The sequence below is a fragment of the Erinaceus europaeus genome, chromosome 12, assembly GCF_950295315.1.
Source record: "Erinaceus europaeus chromosome 12, mEriEur2.1, whole genome shotgun sequence".
Lineage (NCBI taxonomy): Eukaryota > Metazoa > Chordata > Mammalia > Eulipotyphla > Erinaceidae > Erinaceus > Erinaceus europaeus.
The window spans coordinates 85,547,587-85,567,685 of record NC_080173.1 but is presented as its reverse complement, the minus strand read 5'-3'; the positions used below and the strand labels follow the sequence as shown (position 1 = coordinate 85,567,685).

Here is a 20,099-nt window from a genome sequence, read left to right as displayed (position 1 = left end):
CTAGGATTTTGGGGTCTCTGGCGTGAGAGTCGCTCTGCACATCCATTATGCTATCTCCCTCCCCCCTCCACCGCCTTCACCTCTTTTCACTGGGCTCCTTGCCGCCCTGGGGGCCACGTTCCAGCTCCGGGGCGGCCCTCAGTGCAAGTCTGTGTGTGTGTGTGGGGGGGCGGCTGTCACGTCTTGCAGGACCAGACTGAGACTGAGCGGAACCCTCGCTGCCTGGTCACCGACGCCGCTGGGGGCGCCTGCGAGAAGCGCCGGAGCTGCGAGGTGTCTGCAAGGGCCACTGCTGCGTCAGGGAGAGGTAGGAAGGGGAGCCAGGAGCCAGTCCTAGAAGGCAGTGAGGGGTGAGTGTGAGAGAGAACGAGACAGAGGATGAGGGAGAGAGAAAGAGAGAGAGAGAGTGCGTTTCGCGGCGTCAGCGAGGCCCGAACCGCCCTTGGGAGGAGCCTGGGGTCCAGCAGCGCCGGCCACGCTCCCTCCCCGACACCGGGCCTGAGCGCTCGGCGCCCGCGGCCTCAGCGAAGGCCGCAGGGCTGCCTGTCAGCCCGGCCCAGGCGAGCTTCCTCCCGGGCTCCAGCATCCCAGAGGCAGAGGCGGGGAGGCCGGCAGCGCAGAGAGGTCCGGGGTCCCCCGGCCAGGCCGGGCCGAGCTGGGCGCCAGCGTTTCCTCTGCGCAGGCGCGCCGCGACCTGGGGGCGGGGCCTCGGTCGCTCGGGGGCGGGGCCAATCCCTGAGCCCACCTCCACGAGCTCAGCTGAGCCGCCATGTGCGGGGTACCCCAGCTGTTCTAGGGGTTTCAGGTGAGCGTGGGGAGCACAGAGGGGTCAGGAGACAGCCCCCGCTTCGAGGTTGGGCGGCCTGTCGGACCGCGGGGTAAATCTGTCCTGCCGTCAGCCAACAGCCGCCTCCTTGGAGAATGGGAAAACAAAGGGAGGGGGCGGTTCTGGGGCCCCGGAGGGAATCCAGGGTCCCAGGTACCCGGCCCAGCCCACTGACACTTTCGGTTTCTCCCCGAGTCAGAGGCGCCGCCCTAGAGACCCTGGGTTGGTGCCGGGCGCAGCTGCTCCTCCGCGTTTGCCTGTTCGTCTTTGTGTCTGTCTTTGTGTCTGTCTGGCTGTCTGCGAGCTTGTCTCCACTTCTAGAAATAAGCTTCCTAGACACCGACATCCCGCGTACCCAAGCCCCTTTCTCATGGCAGGTAAGTGGGCGTAAGGCCGAGGGTCTCCGTTATGCACCCCTCCCCACCCCCAGGTTTGGGAGCCGGCGTGGAACACATCCTCGGGGAATGTGCTCCGACTGGCTGCGTGGGGCGCCTCCCTTCCTCCCGGGGAACCGCCGCCCTGCTCCCCCACCCATCTTGATTATTTTTTTCCCTCTTTATTTTTTAACCGGAGCACTGATCAGCTCTGACTAGTGATTGGGGGAGGGGGGCTGAACATGGAACTTCGGAGCCTCAGGCATGAGAGTCTCTTTGCATAACCATGCTGTCGACCCCCGCATGATTTTTTTTTTCCATCCCTCTGCCTGCAGCCTCACCGTTCATGGGCAAAGGGGGCAAGCGGATGAGGTGCAGGAAACTTTCTTTTTCTTTTTTTTTTTTTTTTAATATTTGTTTATTCCTTTTTGTTGCCCTTGTTTTTATTGCTGTAGATATTATTGTTGTTAATGTCGTTGTTGTTGGATAGGACAGAGAGAAATGGAGAGAGGAGGGGAAGACAGAGAGAGGGAGAGAAAGATAGACACCTGCAGACCTGCTTCACCGCCTGTGAAGCGATGCCCCTGCACGTGGGGAGCCGAGGGCTCGAACCGGGATCCTCGTGCTGGTCCTTGCACTTTGCGCCACCCGAGCTTAACCAGCTGCGCTACCGCCCAACTCCCGAACCTTTACTTTTCTAACCTACCCCTGCCCCTCCACAGGCTACATACCCCCTAAAGGCTACGCCCCTTCACCCCCACCCGCCTACCCTGTGACCACTGGGTATCCGGAGCCGGTGCCTCATCCTGGGCCCCCTCAGGCGCCAGTGCCCGCCCACGTGCCCGCCCCTGCACCTGGCTTCCCTCTCTTCCCCTCACCCGGTGGCCCGGCAGCTCCGGGGCCTGCTGTCCCCTTCTTGCCTCTGCCTGGGGTGCCTTCTGGCCTGGAATTCCTGGTGCAGGTAAGTGGGAAGGAGGGAGGCAAAAGTGAGGGGGAGGGGGACTTGGGCCTCCAGACCTGCCAGCCGACTCAGTGAGGGCCCTACTCTCTTTCCAGACTGATCAAATCTTGATTCACCAGAAGACTGAGCGAGTGGAAAGTGAGTGGAAGGAGTAGGTTGGGTGTTATAAAAGGGGCCGAGAGAATGGGTTCCTGGGCAGGCTTACTCAGCGTGTCTCCCCTTGGCAGCACTCCTGGGCTGGGAGATGTGTAACCGCTATGAACTACGCTCAGGGACTGGCCAGCTACTGGGTCAGGCAGCCGAGGAGAGCAACTGTTGCGCACGACTGTGCTGTGGTGCCCAGCGGCCTCTGCGTGTCCGCCTGGTGGACCCTGGGGACCGAGAGGTGCTGCGCCTGCTTCGCCCCCTTCACTGCGGCTGCGGCTGCTGTCCCTGTGGCCTCCAGGAGGTGGGCAGGCAGGGATGGGGTGAGGGAGAGGCTCTGGGTAGATGGCTAGTGGGAGAGGGGAGGGGCCCAGGATAAGGCCTGGCTTCAGTAGGAGGGTCAGTTGGGATGGGAAGTCCCCTGAAAGTGATTTGGATAGGTGAAAACTTCAGCCAGGATGCCCTAGCTGGGTGCTGACCCTGCCTGCCTCCCATTCCAGATGGAAATCCAGGCTCCCCCTGGCACCACCATTGGCCATGTGCTGCAGACCTGGCATCCCTTCCTCCCCAAGTTCTCCATCCAGGATGCTGATCGCCACACCGTCCTTCGAGTGGTGGGGCCCTGCTGTACCTGTGGCTGTGGCACAGACACCAACTTTGAGGTATCAGGGATAGGGCTCCGGGGACCTTTGTAATCCAAGGGGTCCCCTGAGGCAAGATGGCCTGCACCATGGTCAGGACCTTGTACTCAGCGACCCTCATCCACTGTGACTCCACCCACATTTCCAGTTTTACTCTGTCCACAGGAATAAGAGGGTCCCCCATGGTCTTCCAAAAGCAGGGCAGGGCCGGAAGGATAGCTGATCAGATAGGGCGGATGTCTTGCCATGCACAAGGGCCAGTTTAATCCTGTCAAACTGTCACAGGAGGAAACTCTGGTACTGTGGAGTCAATCCCTTTCTGTTTCTCTGATTGAAAAAAGAAGAATATGGAGGGAAAAAAGAAGAAGAAAGACCAGTGAGATAGCTCACCTGAAAGGCACCCACTGCCATGTATGTAACCCAGGTTTGAGCTACTAGTACCCCACTTGGGAGTATGCAGCATGGGGGAAGATTCAGTACTGTGTTGTCTCTCTCTCTCTCTATCTCTCTCTCTCTTTTTACCAGAGCACTGATCAGCTCTGGCTAATGGTGTGGGGGATTGAACCTGGGACTTTGGAGCCTCAGGCATGAGAGTCTCTTTGCATAACTATTATGCTATCTACCTCTGCCTTGTGTGTCTTTCTTTGTGTGGGCAGTGGCACACAGCATACACATTACCATGGTTCAAGGCCCTGGTCCCCGTTTGGGGGGTGGGGGTGGGGAAGCTTCACGAGTGGTAAAGCACTGCTACAGGGATCTCTCTGTCTCTCTGCTTCTCTATCTCTATCAGAAAAATAGTCACTGAGAGCAAGAAAGTCATCAGGCACTACTAAGTTCCAGCAGTAACCCTTGTAGCAAAAAAAAAAAAATTATCCTGGAGCCATGAAATTTCAGCTACCAAACAGGGGTGGGAGGAGACAGCAACAAGGGTTTCATCTTAAAGACTGGTGGGGAAACAGCTAGATAAAAAAATGTGTCTGCCTTGGGCTGGGCCCTGTGACTGCTGTACATGAATCTGTGAGCCCAGGCCCTGTACTGGACACTACCTCATTAACTTCACTAACACCCTGCGGCTTGCCTTGACAATTTAGACATCCGACAGGTGACATCCTTCTCACCACACATTCCTGGTGCCAGTCTGGAGCTTGAAGAACCTAAGTGGTGAAAGATTCAGGGTGAAACCTGGAAGCACCTTTGTTTCTAGAAGAGAAAGTCACTTCACAGATCCTTGAGCTCTTTTAAGGGGTAAATACTTGTACAGATAAAGGGGAAACAATAAGTATAATCCACTAGACTTTGCAAGGCTTCTCAGGAGTTGTCCTTACATATCAGATTACTGATGTATGCAACCCAGATTACTTCTAAAATCTGAATCACCTTTGTAACTATGGTGGGAACTACTTGGGAAGGAGATAACTGGGTGACCATTGGATGGGAGAGTATAGGCTCTCGTTTTCATAATTATGTATATTCACATTTGGGACTACAGGGCTGTCTGGGAACGCCCTGCTCAGCCTGTGATCAGGCCACAGGAAGTTCCCAAGAGCTGACAATGGTAGGGACAGAAGGAAAGCATTCCAGTTCTAGCCGCTGGAGAGTGAGCATAGAGAAGAGATCAAAGAGTTACTGTGAGTCACCACCCACCTCATCAAGGCCTGTTGTCACTGGTCCTAGAGGCCAGTAGAAAAATGGTCCTCAGAGGCCCCTTTTGCTGGCCCTCCTCCCAGTAGTAGGGCTTTGCTTCTTTATATATGTATATATTTTTTCCCTTTCATTGCCCTTTTTTTTTTTTTTACCGTTGTTGTTATTGATGTCATCGTTGTTGGATAGGACAGAGAAATGGAGAGAGGGGGAGAGAAAGACAGACACCTGCAGACCTGCTTCACCACCTGTGAAGCAACTCCCCTGCAGGTGGAGAGCCGGGGGCTCGAACTGAGATCCTTACGCCCGATTAATTGTGCTTCATGCCAAGGGTGCTTAATCTGCTGCACTACCTCCCAACTTCCAAGGGCTTTGCTTCTCTTTAGGTGATACTTGTCTGCAGTGTTGGCTAGGAACTTCCCGAGTTTGCAGGTTAGAGGAAAGGCACTCCCTTAGACACACATAACCGTCTTCTAGGAGCCTGCTTGGCTGGCAGAGCGCAGTCAGGATTTTAACAACTTCCTTTGCCCTCAGCCAAGCTCCTTTGTGCGGGGCACACATTGCTCCAACTGCGGCAGTGGAGATTTTGGTGACCAAAACCAAACTAGAGCCCCAGTGTCCACTCGGTAGATTTCAACTATGGCCTGTTCCCAGTTTTCCCACTCTTCACGTTCAGTTGCCATGTGTGGCCTTTCAGGAACAACAGTTGTGAGCCTGAGTCCTGATTTATACTCTACACTTGCAGAGTGACCTTGCCCTGGTTTCCCCAGACGTTACATGGAAACCTGAGGCTGTAGGAAGAATTCAGTAAGCGAAAAAGCTCGTAGTTTTTACATGGTGACTGGGAGAGAGGCCCGAGGCAGGTGAGATCAGTAGCCCTCTTCCCCAGCTGTTTCCTTTCTTTTCCCTCCCCTCCTGACAGGTGAAGACCCCGGATGAATCCCGCAGTGTGGGCCGCATCAGCAAGCAGTGGGGAGGGCTCCTCCGAGAAGCCCTCACAGATGCCGATGACTTTGGCCTGCAGTTCCCAATGGATCTGGATGTGAAGGTGAAGGCAGTGTTGCTGGGAGCCACGTTTCTCATTGTGAGTCTACTGCCCCTGCCCCAGCCCTCCCTCTTGGCCTTCTGTGAGAGGAAGGTTAAGGACTGACTGACCTGGGGGAGGTAGGGGTGGCAGGGTGTGTTTCGAAAAATGGCCCAGCCAGATCAGCTTTTGCCAATGGCCTCCCTGCAGGACTACATGTTCTTCGAGAAGCGAGGAAGTGCTGGACCCTCTGCCATCACCAGTTAGAGACCCCTCAGTGTAAGGAGACCATCACTTCGACTAGAATTCAAGATGGCCGCCTGCCCTGCCCTGGCCCTGCCTCAGAGGCAGCCCCTTCTCTCTGTGTACACTGCAGGGAATAGAGAGGGATGCCTGAGAGGCTGGGGACCTGGGTGCCTCATCCCTAGCCTTCTCCCCTGGTCCCCTTCATCTCTGGGGACACACAAGAACCCTCTCCCTATAGTCCACAGGAATATTAGCTTTCAGACCTTCCCAATCCACTTCCCTTCCACCCCTTGCAAGACCTCTGTTCCAGAGGAGACCTTTGGAATCCAGGGTTCTTCAATTTTACAATAGGACTGACTGGGGTGGGCTGGGGAGCCATACCAAAGACACAGCCTTCCCTTGCATCAGCATGGCCAACTAGTTTAGCCTCAGATCACAGCTCTCTTCTAGTACCCCCAGCACCCCATCAACAGTGATAAGACCCAGGCCCTAGAACCAACCTCCTCTTCCCTTTGGGTCCTGTCCACAGCTGGTGCTTGCTACAGCTTCCTGTGCCTTACTTAGCCATCCTTTCCTTCCCCTCCCCCAGGAAGAAGGTTGCATCTTTGTATGTTATATTCATATAAACTTTGTAACTTTTTTTTGGACATCAGGAGATGTATGTAATAGGAGTGGGCAGAAGAGTGGTGAGGGGTGAAATAAAGGGGAATCTGATATAGCTGGGTTAGGTGGGGGCTGGCCCACCCTACAGTCTGAGCTACCAGGATCATGTGTTCGTTAAGTCCAAGAAAGCAACGTTCATCACCCATGATGGTCCTGGCTCGTCAAGTCCACTTGGGCCAAAAGCTCTAAGTCAATATGACCATTTCCGCCATCCAAGATGGATGTTCCCATAGAGGCCAGTGGGGCAGCCGAAGGCAGTGCAGGATGGCTGTACCTATGGTCCAGTTTGACCCCTTGCCCCTTCTCTGTAGTGAGTAGAAGTGATCATGTTGTGTAGAGGCTTTGCTCCTCCAAGTACTGCTCTTGCTTGGGATTAGCTCCTTCTGTGACCAAGCCACGGGCAAGGGGAGGAGGGGACACTCCTAAGTGCCTGGCCCTGGGCCTCTGGGACTATTTACAGCAGTTTCTCCCCAGGTGGGGAGGTCTGTCCTGTCACCCTTTCCTAGTTCTGCTTGACTCCACATGGTCAGGCTTTCCATGCCGGTGTCCATGCCCAAGGGGAGTGAGCTCAGGGCCGGGCCAAGATGTAGCGGCTGGCTGCTGAGAGGTCCCAGTGGTAAAGCTCAAGGATGTGCCAGCAGTCAGCTTTAGATCGGCTACTCAGGTGGAAGAGCTGGTCCACCTGTGGAGGCAGAGGCAGGAGAGCTGACTGCCAGAGAGCTGGGAAGGGCGAGGGAGTACCCCAAGAGAAGGCTCTGGCTCTACCTTGAGGTTTCTGATGGCAGCGGCCACATCTCCCCCAGTGGCTCGTAGTGCCGCTTGGCACTCCTGGTGGGTGACTCCATGCACATTCAGCTCCACCTGCAAGAGACAGAGCCTTACTTGGGGTCCCAGACAGCAGCCCCTCAGGTGACCAAGCCACTTCAGAGGCCTCACCTCTTTAATTCTCCTCTGCAACTCGGGGTTGGGCAAGAAGCCTCCAGAGGAGCTGGTGGCTCTGGTGGTTGTAGGTGCTCCCGCAGGGTGATTCTGTGGAGGTTCTCTTTTGGCCCGGGGAGGTCGCTCCCAGGGGTGCTGGCCAGGCTGACGAGAAGAGCCAGAAGCAAGGGGAGAGCCGGGTGGCAGGCCTGGGGGCCCCTGGGGCACAGCTCTGACATGTCGAATTTCAGGGGGGCTTGAACCACCCCCTGTGGGGTGGGGCCCCAGGGACAGAACCGACTCCAGACTCTTAGAAATGCCTGCACGGTTGAGAAGAAACAACTTGAGAGGAAACCCAAAGGCTGAGCCCTGCCTTCTTCCTGTTTGGCTGTGCTGTTCTCGTGCTGGGTCCTTGAGATGGGGGTAGAGGATAGACACTGAGGCCTGGGCAGCAGAGAACCCACAGCACTGAAAGCACAGGGCTGATGGAGGTGCTGTTCACCGGAAAGGTAGATCGTAAGGTGCTGGCAGACGTCAAGAGGCAGAGTGTGTGTGTGTGTCAGGGAAAAGGGATATTACCTCTGCCAAGGCATGGGTTCTGAACAGAAGGGCAGGCTGAGAGGCTGCTCTTCACAGGAGAAACCCAGGAAGCCCTGGTCCTACCACCGCACTCACCTTTCATCCTCGGCAGAGCCATGTTCTTTCTCTGGCCTCGTGCTGGAGGTACATCCCAAAGCTTTGCTTTCACTCTGTCCCTGGTGGAGAATGATCCAGCTCATTCTCCACACCACCCCTAGCCCCAGCCCCACACAGCAGTGTCCCTCTTAAGGAATCTCTTTGAGGTTAGGGGAGGGCTCCAGTTTCACCCAAGTTTTCTCCCCAAGTTTCCCATCCAAAGAAGTTGCCGTACTTGGTTGGTTAACCAGCCCAGCCCCGACCCCCACTCTTCCAGGTCCTCACCCATCCGTGCTCCCTCGGCATCGCTCTCCTTGAGCAGGGGAACCTCGCTGGACTAGCCGGGTAGCTGGCAAGCCCCCTGAGTCTGCCAGAGTCACTGCTGAGGCTGGGAAGCTGCCCACCTTGAGCGTGCGACCATTCTGGCCCTTCCAGATTGAGGAGTCAGGGCTGTGGAAAGAGGTGCTGGTGAAGGGGGTGGGAGCAAGGATCGGCGGCAGTCCACATTCAGGCTGAAGCTGCCTTGTTCTCGCCAACACAAAAGGCTCTGTGGGCCAGGAGTAGCTCCAGGAGGGGAGACCGGGGCTCTGGTGGAACTTGCAGTTGCCAGTGAGAGAGCAGATGAAGAGAAACATTGGAGACTGTGGAGGTGGAGAGGGGCTAGGGTCAGGAAGACTGGGACAGATGGGTGGGAGGCATGAAGCTTTCACCTGCCCTCAATGAGGGTGATGGGGTCACCAGGCTCCATCCTCAGGCTGCCTGGCTCTGTGACATCCCTCACACAGCGTCCCTCGGGAGGCCAGGCCTGCAGAGACAGGAGGGGAAGAGGCTGGGCGAATGGCCTGAGGCAGGAAGGCACTGTCCTGGTAGCAGGGAAGAAAAGACTCTCCATTCTTTGTGTACCCACCAATGAAACCCATAGCAGGTAGTTCCTCTGTCCAGGATCCATAATGGAACTGTCCCTATCCCCATGTTGTAATCCAGTGGGAGAGACAGACCTGGATTCCATAACAAACTGGGCACAGCCCAGGGATCAGGCAACAATCTAGGGGGCCCTGTTCTTCCTAGGAGGACCAAGGGGAGAGTAGCATGTGTACTGATTTCACTGATACTCAGGCCCGATCAGACCTGCCGGCCTCCTCCCGCAGAACATCTCTGGCAAACTTCCATCTCTTCCCAGCCCACTGCCTCCACCCTTACGTAGACTTCTTCATCTCACCTCTGCTTCATCTCACTTCTGCTTGTCATCTACCTATTTTTCTCAGCTTCAGAAGCATCCCTCTAACCCATTCTGCCCTAAGCCAGGATTATACAACTTGGAGAGTCAGTTTGTAAGGCCACAGTTCAAAACCCATCTCTGACTCCTTGGTACTTTACAAGTGGACTAAATTCCTTTAATAGAGGTAGTGGTTTAAGGAATAGCCCCAAAGTTAAATTGACTAGTTAAAATCCCAACTCTCAAATAATATAGAAAGAAGGAAAAAATGACCCCCAGGAGCAGTGGATTTGTAGTGCCAGATTTGAGCCCCAGCAATAACCCTAATGGGGAAAAAAAAAATCCCAACTCCTCTAAAGTGACTTTAGACAAATCACTTAAACCATCAATGCCTTAACTGGGCAATCAATACAATAATTACCTCATTGGGTTGCTGTAAAGATTAAATGAACATGCCTAAGGATACGTAGAACACAGTACAGTAACTTATTCAGATCAACTGCTCTCTGCAATGGTTCTGGTGGCTACTTCTGAATTACAGGTCACTCTGTGGGGCAGCTCCTGTGCAACTCTGCCACCATAGCTACTTGTATTCCCTCCGGTGCTGAGCTCTGCCTTTGCCTGTCCAAGCCTCTGCCACCTCCTCTCCAACTGAGCTCATCCCTAGCCCTGTGGTCTGTGTCAATACAGCTTCAAGCTGCCTCCCCAGAACTCCAGCAGCTTGCAGGGAAGGGCTGAATCTGTTCTGGTTAAAGCCAGGCTCCAGCCACAGCCCAAGAATCAGTATATAAGAGTCTGCATGGAACCCTGGAAGATAATGGAGGGGAGAGAGACTGAGTGTATCTACGGAGACAGGGGTGGGTGCCCACCTCTTGAAGCAACTCCTCCAGGTGGGAAAAGCTAGGCCGGTCAGCAGGGTGGGGAGCCCAGCAACGCCAGGCGAGGGAATACAGGGCCCTGGGGCAGAGGTGAGGCCTTGGAAGCCTGGCTCGGTCCTTCTCGAGCCGCTGCAGGATGAGGTATGGTGGGACTCCAGCCCAGGGCTCCTCACCCCCGGAAAACATCTCCCATAGTGTCACCCCAAACATCCACACATCTGAGGCCGAAGAGAAGGCTCCCTGGCGCAGACTCTCTGGAGCACACCTGTGGGGACAGAGTGAAGGAGGTTGCCCACCTGTCCCTTAGGATTCTCATCTGCCACTGAGCATGCCCTCTCAGCGCAGACGTGATGGTCCTTTCCAAGTCCTTCCAGACCCATCATCTCTCTTGCTCCAGCCCCCTGGGAGGGCCATCCTCAATGCAATACCCCTTAGCTACTTAGACCCCCCTTCTCCTCTGAGACCCACTGTCAGCTGGCCCTGACAACTCACCAGGCAAAGGGGATGGGGCGAGGCCCACCCATGACGTAACGGCCCCGGGTGCCACTCAGCGGCCGCACCAGCCCAAAGTCTGCCACCTTAATCTTGCGTGGTGAAGCCAGCAGCAGATTTCGAGTCGCAAGATCCCGGTGCACCAGCCCACAGGCCCCAAGGTACCCCATGGCCCCTGCCAATTGCCGCAGGAAGAGGCAGAGCAGAGCCACAGGCAGTGGGGGTGTAGGGGCTGGGGCTGTCAGGCGTGCGTGCAGGGAGCCTAGTGGTGCCAGCTCCATCACCTGTGGGAGCACAGCCTCTTAGGACCAGGGCCCAGCCCCACAGGACTGCCCTCCTGGTGACACCCCAGCCTTGCAACCAGTGCCCGGATGTGCTCACCATCTGCAGAGGCTGGCCCAGCACGAGGCCATGCAGGCGCAAGACGTGCGGATGCTCCAAGTTCATCATGACGGACACCTCCCTCAGGAAGTCCCCCAGCTCTGTGCCCATGGGGCCCTCAGGACCCACCCGCAGGGACTTGACAGCCACTGGGACCTAGGAGTAGAGGGCAGCACAATCAAGCCTCCGAGGCAGCCAGTCAGAGCAGAGGAGGCACTCAGGACAGAAGGCCCTGGCAGTGAGCGTAGATGCCCAGCATGAGTGAGGTGGGCTCCCTGGACACTTACACTCTGGCCGCTGGGCAGTGTCCACAGTCCTCGGTGTACCACCCCAAAGCAGCCAAAGCCCAGCAGCTCCCCTCTGCTCACAGCACCATTTGGGATCAGACACTTGAGGCCCCCCTCGGGCTCAGGTGGGGATATGGGGCTGTCTGTGAGTGGGGTAGTATCCTTCTGCTCAGGAGTCAGACCTCCAAGGATCTGAAACAGGAGTGGGAAGCCAGCTAATGAAAAGCCCTGCGTCCCCCTCCTTGCTACTCAACCTACCCCCACTCCTGGGTTTAAGTCACCCCCTCCCACCCTGTCCCCAAACAGACCTTGTAGACCCAGTTCTTAGACTTAAGCCCTAGGCGGTGCCTCTTCAGAGCTTCAGCCAGTCTGCGCTGTGCTGGGGGAGGCCAGAATCAGAGGACTTGGGGGAGCAGGGGCCGGGTGGGGTGGGGCTAGGAGGTGTCCTCCTGGTAGCTTCTAATAGGCCGGGGAGGGCGAGGGCAGGGACCACTCACCAGGCCGGCCCATGCCAATGCTGTCCAGGTCCTCAGGCCTCACAAATTCAAAGTGCTCTGGCCGAGTGACATTCAGCTCCTCCTGGATGGGTCGGTAGAACTGGGCCAGCTGGATGTCCCGCAGCAACCGAAGCAACCACAGTGAGCCCTCCTGCGGGAGCATGTCTGCAGGAAAAAGGAAGGAACACCCAAGGATGACAACATTGTGCCCGACATAGAGCCCACAGCAGGCACATGGCTGTCAGAGACAGTACAGGGGCAGGGACACATCCCTGTTTGGTTTCAAGTATTTATATATTCATTTGAAAGAGAGAGAGGAAAGAGAACCAAAGCATCACTCTGGTAGATGTGATGCTGGGGACCAAATTCGTGACCCCATGCTTAAGAATCCAACACTGGGGAGTCAGGTGTTAGTGCAGCAGGTTAAGTGCTGGTGGCACAAAGCACAAGGACCGGCATAAGGATCCCAGTTCGAGCCCCGGCTCCCCACCTGCAGGGGAGTCGCTTCACAGGTGGTGAAGCAGGTCTGCAGGTGTCTGTCTTTCTCTCCCCTCCTCTGTCTTCCCCTCCTCTCTCCATTTCTCTCTGTCCTATCCAACAATGATGACAACAATAACTACAACAATTTTAAAAAAGGGAATAAATAAATAAATAGTAAAAAAAAAAGAATCCAACACTGGTGGGGTCAGGTGGGGGCGCAACTGGTTAAGTGCTCACACTACAGTGCACAAGGACCCAGGTTCAAGCCCCTGGCCCCCACCTGCAGGTATCTGTCTCTCTATTTCTCTCTGTCCAATAATAAGTAAATAAAGATAAAAAAAATTGAAAAAAAAGAATCCAACCCTGTCCAATGAGCCGCCCTTTGGGCCATTCCTGGCAGCTCATTTTCTCTTTTTTCTAGTTAACAGATGACAGATGGAGATACACCATAGCACTGCTCCATTGCTAGTGAAGTCTCCCCTACATGTATTTATTTAGAGACAGAGGCAGGGGGTGTGTGGGGGGAGGAGACTCAGCACCAAAGCTTCCTTTAGAGCAATGGATGCTGGGCTAGAGCCTGGATCGGGCACATGGTCAGCAGAATACAATCCAGGTGAGGTGTTTCACCAGTCCAGAAGTTTCCCGTTTGCGTGGTGCTCCTATGTGGTGCTGGGGGAGTCAAACCCAGGTCTTCCAGCATGGCAAAGTGTGACTTTATCTCCACTTTTTGGGTGAGTTTTCCCCCAGCCAATAGATACACTGTCCCTTTAGACCTGAGGCACACCATTACACACACACACACACACACACACACACACTCTGATCCTTGAACAACTCAGGGGCAAGAGTGGGGGTCTAGGAAGTGAACATATCCCTGTGGAAATGAAAATCTGAGTATGACTTTTTAAAAATTTTCTATTATATTTATTTATTTGGATAGAGACAGAAATCAAGAGGGAAGAGGAGATAGGGTGAGAGACAGACACCTGCTGCCTGCTTTACCACTTGTGAAGCTTTTCCCCCTGCAGGTGGGTACTGGGGGCTCGAACCTGGGTCATTGCACATTGTAACGTGTGCTCAACCAGGTGCACAACCACCCGGCCCCTGAATATGACTTCTGACTCAGAATTTCTTTTATTATTTTATTTTGTACCAATGCCTCACTCATGGGCCATTCCACTGCTCCCAAAGGACTCTTCCCCCCCACCACCATTTTAATTTCAGATAGACACAGAAAAGGAGAAAGAACAAGATAGAACAACAACAAAAAGCAAAGCAACAACGCAGGGACCGGCTTAAGGATCCCGGTTTGAGCCCCCGGCTCACCACTTGCAGGGGAATCGCTTCACAGGTGGTGAAGCAGGTCTGTAGGTATCTGTCTTTCTCTCCCCCTCTCTGTCTTCCCTTCCTCTCTCCATTTCTCTCTGTCCTATCCAATAACGATGACAACAAGGGCAACAAAAGGGAAAATAAATAAATGTAAAAAAAAAAAAAAAAAAGGATATCATAGCACCACTCCTCCAGCCATGGAGTTTCCCCGGTGCTGTGTATGGTGTTCTCGTGTGTCAGGGACTGGAACCCAGGTCTTTGCACATGGTGAAGTGTGCATTCTACCAACTGAGCTACCTCCCGGTACCCCAAACAGCTCTCCTACAATTTATTAATGAGGTTGGTCCAGTGGACAAAGCATTGGATTCTCAAGCATGAGGTCCTGAGTTGAGTCCCTGGCAGTACATGTACCAGAATGATATCTGGTTCTTTTTCCCTCTCCTCCTTTCTCATTAATAAATAGAGTCCTAAAAAAATAAGTTTATTAATGAGACTGGGAAAGAGAGAGAGAAAAAGACTGAGTGTCCGATATCCCATTCACTGCACCACACCCAGGCTGGCCCCAGAAATCTTAAAGTTGTACTGAACACACCCCCATACCAAAATTCACTGATGTTCAAGTTTTTACGGTTGACCCTACACACCCATGGGTTCACATCTACAAGTACAGTCAACCCACGACCACGGCTAGTTGAATCCATGAGTGTGGAACCTAAAGATAGAAAGGGAACAGAAAATCTGGGGTAGGGAGTGGTGCGGAGTTCAGCAGTAGAACACCTGTGCTGCATGCCTGAGGCTCTCGGTCGATCCGCAACATCACAAGGGAGGATCCAAGAGTGGCCCAGTGGCTATAGCTCTGGGTTAAAAGCTTGAAGTCCTGAGTTTAATTCCTGGCATTGCATGTGCCAGAGTGACCCATTAGTTCTTTTTCTCTGTCACAAGTAAGTAAATTTAAAAAGAAAGAAAGAACATGAAGATGAGTGGGACTCCATGGGTAGTAAGGCAGTGCGGTGTTCAGATGCTCTCTCATTAGATAAACAAAACAAAACAAAACAAAACAAACCACAAGTAGAACCTGAAATGGAATTGGTGTATCTCACCAAAGTAAAAGACTCTGGGGGTCCAAGAAGGATTCAGAGGACCTAGTGGGAGTTGTATTGTTATATGGGAAACTGGGGAATGTTATGCATGTACAAACTATTGTACTTACTGTTGAATGTAAAACATTAATTCCCCAATAAAAAGGGGGGGAAGGGAAATTAGAAGAAACAAGAAACAAAAAAAAATTTAAAAAGCTGGTGCAGTGGATAGACGGTTGGACTCTCAACATGAGACTTTCAGTTTGATCTTCAGCAGCACATGTACCCAGAGTGATGGCTGGTTCTTTTCCTCTTTCTCTTCCTGTCTCTCATTAATAAATAAATAGAATATTTTAAAAACAGGGGCCAGTGGCACACATTACAGTGTACAAGGACTCAAATTCAAAGCCCCAGTTCCCACCTGCAGGGGGGGAAAGCTTCATAAGTGGTGAGGAAAGTGCTACAAGTGTCTCTATTTCTTTCTCCATCTCTATCCAATAAGTAAGTAAAATAATAAAAATAAATCTGGATAGAATTGGCTGGAAAAATAGCCCATTTGGATAGTATGCAACCCAGGTTTGAGCTGCACTGGTAGAAGCTTCAGTGCTGCAGTGTCTCCCTCTCTCTGCTGCTCTGCCTCACTTTCTATCTGAAAAAGTGCCCAGAGCAGTGAAGTCCCAGAGAGGACCAAAACAATAACAAATAAATAAATCCTCATATAAGGAGACCCAGGAAGTTCTAACCCATGTTGTTCAAAGATCAGCTGTTGGGGCCAGGTGGTTAAGCACTCACATTACAGTGCACAAGGATCCAGGTTCAAGCCCCTGGTCCCAACTTGCAGGGGGAAAGCTTTATGAGTAGCGAAGCTGGGCTGTAGGTGTCTCTCTGTCTCCCTCTCTATCTCTCCTTCCCCTCTCAATTTATCTGTCTCTACCCAATAATAAATAAATAAATGAAAGAATTAAAAAACAAAGATCAGCTGTTTACTGAGACACCTCCTCTCCTCAAACAGATGTTCTGGTCTACCACGCACAACCAGAGATGCCTAGGTGCGCTGACCACACCTCACCCTTGCCTGGCAGGGGCAGACACAGGAAGATACACTGCACCCCATGCCCTGCTGCAGGGCTACAAATACACCCCACACACATACACATAAACACATACTGAGAGCTACAGACAGGGCACAAAGGATGCCAGAGACATGTTGTCTCAAATCCAAGACATTCCCAATGTTACAATGAATCGCCCAAATTTACTGCCACATGCCCTCGTGCATAAACACACGGGGGGGGGGAGCATCCCACTGCCTGCCACGCTGTGACACACACAAGACACCCAGACACAGTGCCCACACACCTGAGGCTTGCAGCAGGCGCCCTCTCTGCTGGGACTCCGCGGGGTCTCCGCCTCTTCTACACCCAGACAGTAACGCTTCCAGCCCAGGTGATCAGCAGTTCAACGCAGGCCACGCTGAGCTCCGGTGCTGCCTCCAGAGCCACCTAGGCAGCCAGGCGTCCCCGCCCTGCCCACACACCTGAGTCACTCGCTCCACCCGGACTGCAAGGCAGCGCCACCCATCTGCATTAACTGGAGTCACCTGCGCCCGCACGGTCACACTCCCCCTTCGCCCCCTCCCGGCCCAGTCCGGGGAAAGCTGGGGGCGCTCTGGGCTGGGGCCGACGGAAGCCCTGGCGGAGGCTAGAACCCGGGCTCAAGCTGGGGCGCGGGGAGTCCTCGTACCCTGGAATACCTGGGACAGCCTGCGAGGTGGGAAGGGAAAGGCAGGGTCGGGAACACGGAAGGGAAGGGTCAGAGGAAGGCAGGGGCCAGGCGCGGGCAGACTCCCGCGCCCGGCGACAGCCCCTGGGCCCGCAGCGCCCCCTACCCCGCGCCCGCGCCCGCGCCCTCGCCCGCGCCCGCGCCCGCGCCGAGGACCCTCACCTGGCGCAGGCAGAAGCCGGGCTGCGGGTGGCGGGGGTCGGCCAGGACTAAAGCCCGGGAAGGGCGGGGCGGGGCGGGGAGGGGCGGGGCGAGGGTTGCGTGGGCGCCCCTCCCCCCGCCGCACCCCGCACCGCTCCCCTACCCCGCCCCCAGCTCACCTGCTTCGCACGGACTTTCCAAGTCTCCCAGGAAAACTTTCCAGCCCTCCGGGTCCTACCCACCACGCGGCTCTCCCCAGGCCCCTCCCCTCTCTCCAGGGCCCCACCCCCTCCCCAGGCCTGACTGGCACTGGAGGCGGGGCGCACAGCGGGGCCCCGGGACGGGAAGCCTGCGTTGTGGCCCCGACCGGGAAGGCCCGGGCACAGGTGGCGGGAGCGGGTGTAGCCGCAGCCTGAGTTCATCTGTGGTGCAAAACGTAGCCCTCAGCTTGACGGAATCTAAAATTGAACTCGCTGTCCTTTTCCCAGAACTAGTCTGTTCAATGTGCTGCTCCTGCAAGGGAGTTGTTTTGAGGGGAGTCTCCCAGGGTGGAACGTGCGGGAAGTCTTGCGTGTGGGTGTCTGTGGGGTAAGGGCAGGACTTCAGAGTGGCTCCTCAACCCCATGCCAGCTGAGTACCTGAATTTTTGGTTTGTTTTTGCCTTCAGGTTTATTGCTGGGACTCTGTGCCTACATGACTCCACTCCTCCCCTTAATAGATGAGGAACAGAAGAGACAGAGGTAGGGAGACAGGAAACAGAACAGAAGAGACGTCACAGCACTGCCCCTCCAGTCATGAAGCTTCCCCTGTGCAGGTTCTCCTATGTGGTAGTGATGGTGGGGGAGCTTGAACGCAGGTCATCGTGTATGGCAGTGTGTGCTCTGTGAATGAACTGTCTCCTGGCCCCCTGAATACCTGGTCTTTTTGCACTGCTTGCCTCGGGGCACCCCTCCCCATCACTGTCCAGCCCCCTCCCCCATGGAACCTCTGACACTCCAGGGCCCTATGTGCTGTCACTCTACCCAAGGCTACAGACATTGCAAGATTCTGAAGAAGGCTTTGAGGAATAGTAGGCTCTCTTTCTTTTCTCTTTTTACGAGTGATGGGGGGAAGGATTTATCTAATTAGCAAGACATGAGAGAAAGAGAAGCCAGATCATTCTGTGGTTGGAACCCAGAACCTCTCTCCCTTTTCATCAAGGGTCTTGGGGAGCAAGCTATCAGTCTTAGGACTTCTAGCCTCTCTCCCTCAGTTCCAGGGAATGCTGTATGAGCACCTTGGTTTGCTCAAGCTCATTCCCTCTTGGTAAACATATGGGTCATTCCAGCATTGATAGTATAATCTTTATAGTTCACAGTTCTGCCTATATTGTTTTCTTACCAGTTCTCTTACACACCGAGAAGGGCATGTGATTGCTTACTCCACACTTGCTGTTCCTGATTTGCTTCAGTGTAATGGTTGTAAAGAAGCCGGCTCAGGGAGCTGGAAGTAGTGCACAAGGTTAAGTGCACATAGTATGAAGCGCAAGGACCTGCACAAGGATCCAGGTTTGCAAGTGTCTTTCTCTTGCTCTCTCTCTCTCTCTTTTTTTTTTGCCTCCAGGGTTATTGCTGGGGCTTCGTGCCTGAATCCATTGCTTCTGGTGGCCATATTTTTCTGTTTTATTGGATAGGAAAGAGAAAAATTGAGAAAGGAGGGGAGGCTAGAGAGGGGGAGAGAAAGGTAGATAGCCTTTCTCTTTCAAGCAGACTTGCAGACCTGCTTCACCTCTTGTGAATCGACTGCCCTGCACATGGGGAGGTGGGGGCTCAAACTGGGATCCTTATGTGTGCTTTGCACTATGTGTGCTTAACCCACTGTGCCACCATTTGACCCCTGGGGTCTATCTTTCTCTCTCTCTCTTTTAAAAATGTTTTTATTATCTTTATTTATTTATTGGATAGAGACAGCCAGAAATTGAGAGGAAGGGAAGGGAGAGATAGAGAGGAAGAGAGACAGAGAGACACCTGCAGCCCTGCTTCACCACTTGTGAAGCTTTCCCCCTGCAGGTGGGGACCAGGGGCTCAAACTGGGGCCATTGAGCATTGTAATATGTGTGCTCAACCAGTTGCACCAATACCTAGTCCCTCTCTCTCTTGCTTTCTATCTCCTCCCTCTCAATTTCTCTCTGTCCTATCCAATTAAAAAAAAAAAATTAAGGGCTAGAAGTGGACCCTGCAATTCCTCTCCTAGGGATATATCCTAAGGAACAAAACATACCCATCCAAAAAGATTTGTATATATTTATGTTCATAGCAGCACAATTTTTACTTTTAATTTTTTAACTATTTATTTACTTATTTATTCCCTTTTATTGTCCTTGTTGTTTTATTGTTATAGTTATTGATATCATCGTTGTTGGATAGGACAGAGAGAAGTGGAGAGAGGAGGGGAAGACAGAGAAAGGGAGAGAAAGATAGACACCTGCAGACCAGCTTCACCGCCTGTGAAGCGACACCCCTGCAGGTGGGGAGCCGGGGGCTAGAACCGGGATCCTTGCACTGGTCCTTGTGCTCTGCGCCATGTGCGCTTAACCCACTGCACTACCGCCCAGCTCCCTGCAGCACAATTTGTAATAGCCCAAACCTGGAAGTAACCCAGGTGTCCAACAACAGATGAGTGGCTGAGCAAGTTGTGGTGTATATGCACAATGGAATACTACTCAGCTATTAAAAAACGGTGAATACACCTTCTTCACACCATCTGGGATGGAGCTTGAAGGAATGTGTTAAGTGAGATAAGTCAGAAACAAAAGGATGAACATGGGGTGATATCACTCATAGTCAGAAGTTGAAAAACAAGATCAGAAGGGAAAACACTAAGCAGAACTTGGACTGGAGTTGGTGTATTGCACCAAAGCAAAAGACTTTGGGGGTATGGGGGAGATAGCATAATGGTTATGCAAACAGACTCTCATGCCTGAGGCTCCTCTCAGGTTCAATCCCCCGCACGCACTACCATAACCCAGAGTGCTCTGGTGTTTCTGTCTCTCTCTCTCTCTGCATCTTTCTCAAAAATAAAATAAATAAAAATATTTTTAAAAAAAAGACGGGGGGGGAGGGTTCATGTCCTGAAACTTGATGGCAGAGGAGAACCTAGTGGTGGTTGAATTGTCATGTGGGAAAATGGGAAATGTTACACATGTACAAACTACTATATTTTACTGTCAACTGTAAACCATTGATCCCTCAATATAGAAATTAAAAAAAAAAATTTTTAAGGTGTGGTCTGGAAGGTGGCGCAGTGGTAAAGCTTTGGACTCTCAAGCATATGGTCCGGAGTTTGATCGCTGGCAGCACATGTGCCAGAGTGATGTCTGGTTCTTTCTCTCTCCTCCTATCTTTCTCATAAATAAAAAAAATTAAAAATTTTTGTTTGTTGGCTA

At 53.4% G+C, this 20,099-nt stretch overlaps 2 protein-coding genes across 10 annotated transcripts; one reads left to right on the top strand and one right to left on the bottom strand.

Annotated features, from left to right (window-relative positions):
• The first annotated feature begins 315 nt into the window (after positions 1-315).
• PLSCR3 (phospholipid scramblase 3) lies at positions 316-6,504 on the top strand. Of its 7 annotated transcripts, none has more exons than XM_060204296.1 (8): positions 364-805; positions 1,187-1,203; positions 2,021-2,161; positions 2,257-2,299; positions 2,389-2,609; positions 2,806-2,967; positions 5,510-5,671; positions 5,822-6,504. In XM_060204296.1, exons 1-8 carry the CDS (start codon positions 379-381, stop codon positions 5,876-5,878), a joined length of 1,230 nt encoding a protein of 409 aa, XP_060060279.1. In that variant the 5' UTR covers positions 364-378; the 3' UTR covers positions 5,879-6,504. The 7 variants fall into 7 exon arrangements, with proteins under 7 accessions (XP_060060282.1, XP_060060279.1, XP_060060278.1 ...); XM_060204294.1 differs by having other exon boundaries at positions 469-805; positions 1,022-1,203; XM_060204298.1 differs by having other exon boundaries at positions 478-805; positions 1,026-1,203.
• TNK1 (tyrosine kinase non receptor 1) lies at positions 6,460-16,953 on the bottom strand. 3 transcript variants are annotated; one of them, XM_060204292.1, is made up of 14 exons: positions 16,855-16,953; positions 16,112-16,277; positions 11,865-12,029; positions 11,676-11,746; positions 11,368-11,559; positions 11,081-11,236; positions 10,700-10,983; positions 10,199-10,472; positions 8,824-8,918; positions 8,399-8,563; positions 8,114-8,193; positions 7,457-7,758; positions 7,286-7,381; positions 6,460-7,202 (listed from the first exon to the last, which is right to left on the bottom strand). In XM_060204292.1, the coding sequence occupies exons 3-14, from the start codon at positions 12,025-12,027 to the stop codon at positions 7,089-7,091; spliced, it is 1,992 nt and encodes a 663-aa protein (XP_060060275.1). In that variant the 5' UTR covers positions 12,028-12,029; positions 16,112-16,277; positions 16,855-16,953; the 3' UTR covers positions 6,460-7,088. The 3 variants fall into 3 exon arrangements, with proteins under 3 accessions (XP_060060275.1, XP_060060274.1, XP_060060276.1); XM_060204291.1 differs by lacking the exon at positions 16,855-16,953 and adding an exon at positions 16,697-16,837; XM_060204293.1 differs by lacking the exon at positions 16,855-16,953 and having other exon boundaries at positions 8,114-8,187; positions 16,112-16,306.
• Positions 16,954-20,099: the final 3,146 nt, after the last annotated feature.

Excerpts from the sequence above, each read along its gene's own strand:
- PLSCR3 (XM_060204295.1), top strand. The coding sequence starts at position 379 with ATGAGGGAGAGAGAAAGAGAGAGAGAGAGTGCGTTTCGCGGCGTCAGC. Across the intron at positions 2,610-2,805 it reads GTCCCTGTGGCCTCCAGGAG|ATGGAAATCCAGGCTCCCCC; the intron begins GTGGGCAGGCAG and ends CTCCCATTCCAG. Across the intron at positions 2,968-5,509 it reads GCACAGACACCAACTTTGAG|GTGAAGACCCCGGATGAATC; the intron begins GTATCAGGGATA and ends CCCTCCTGACAG.
- TNK1 (XM_060204292.1), bottom strand. The coding sequence starts at position 12,027 with ATGCTCCCGCAGGAGGGCTCACTGTGGTTGCTTCGGTTGCTGCGGGAC. Across the intron at positions 8,194-8,398 it reads TGCCGAGGGAGCACGGATGG|GGACAGAGTGAAAGCAAAGC; the intron begins GTGAGGACCTGG and ends ATTCTCCACCAG. Across the intron at positions 7,203-7,285 it reads CTGCCATCAGAAACCTCAAG|GTGGACCAGCTCTTCCACCT; the intron begins GTAGAGCCAGAG and ends CTGCCTCCACAG.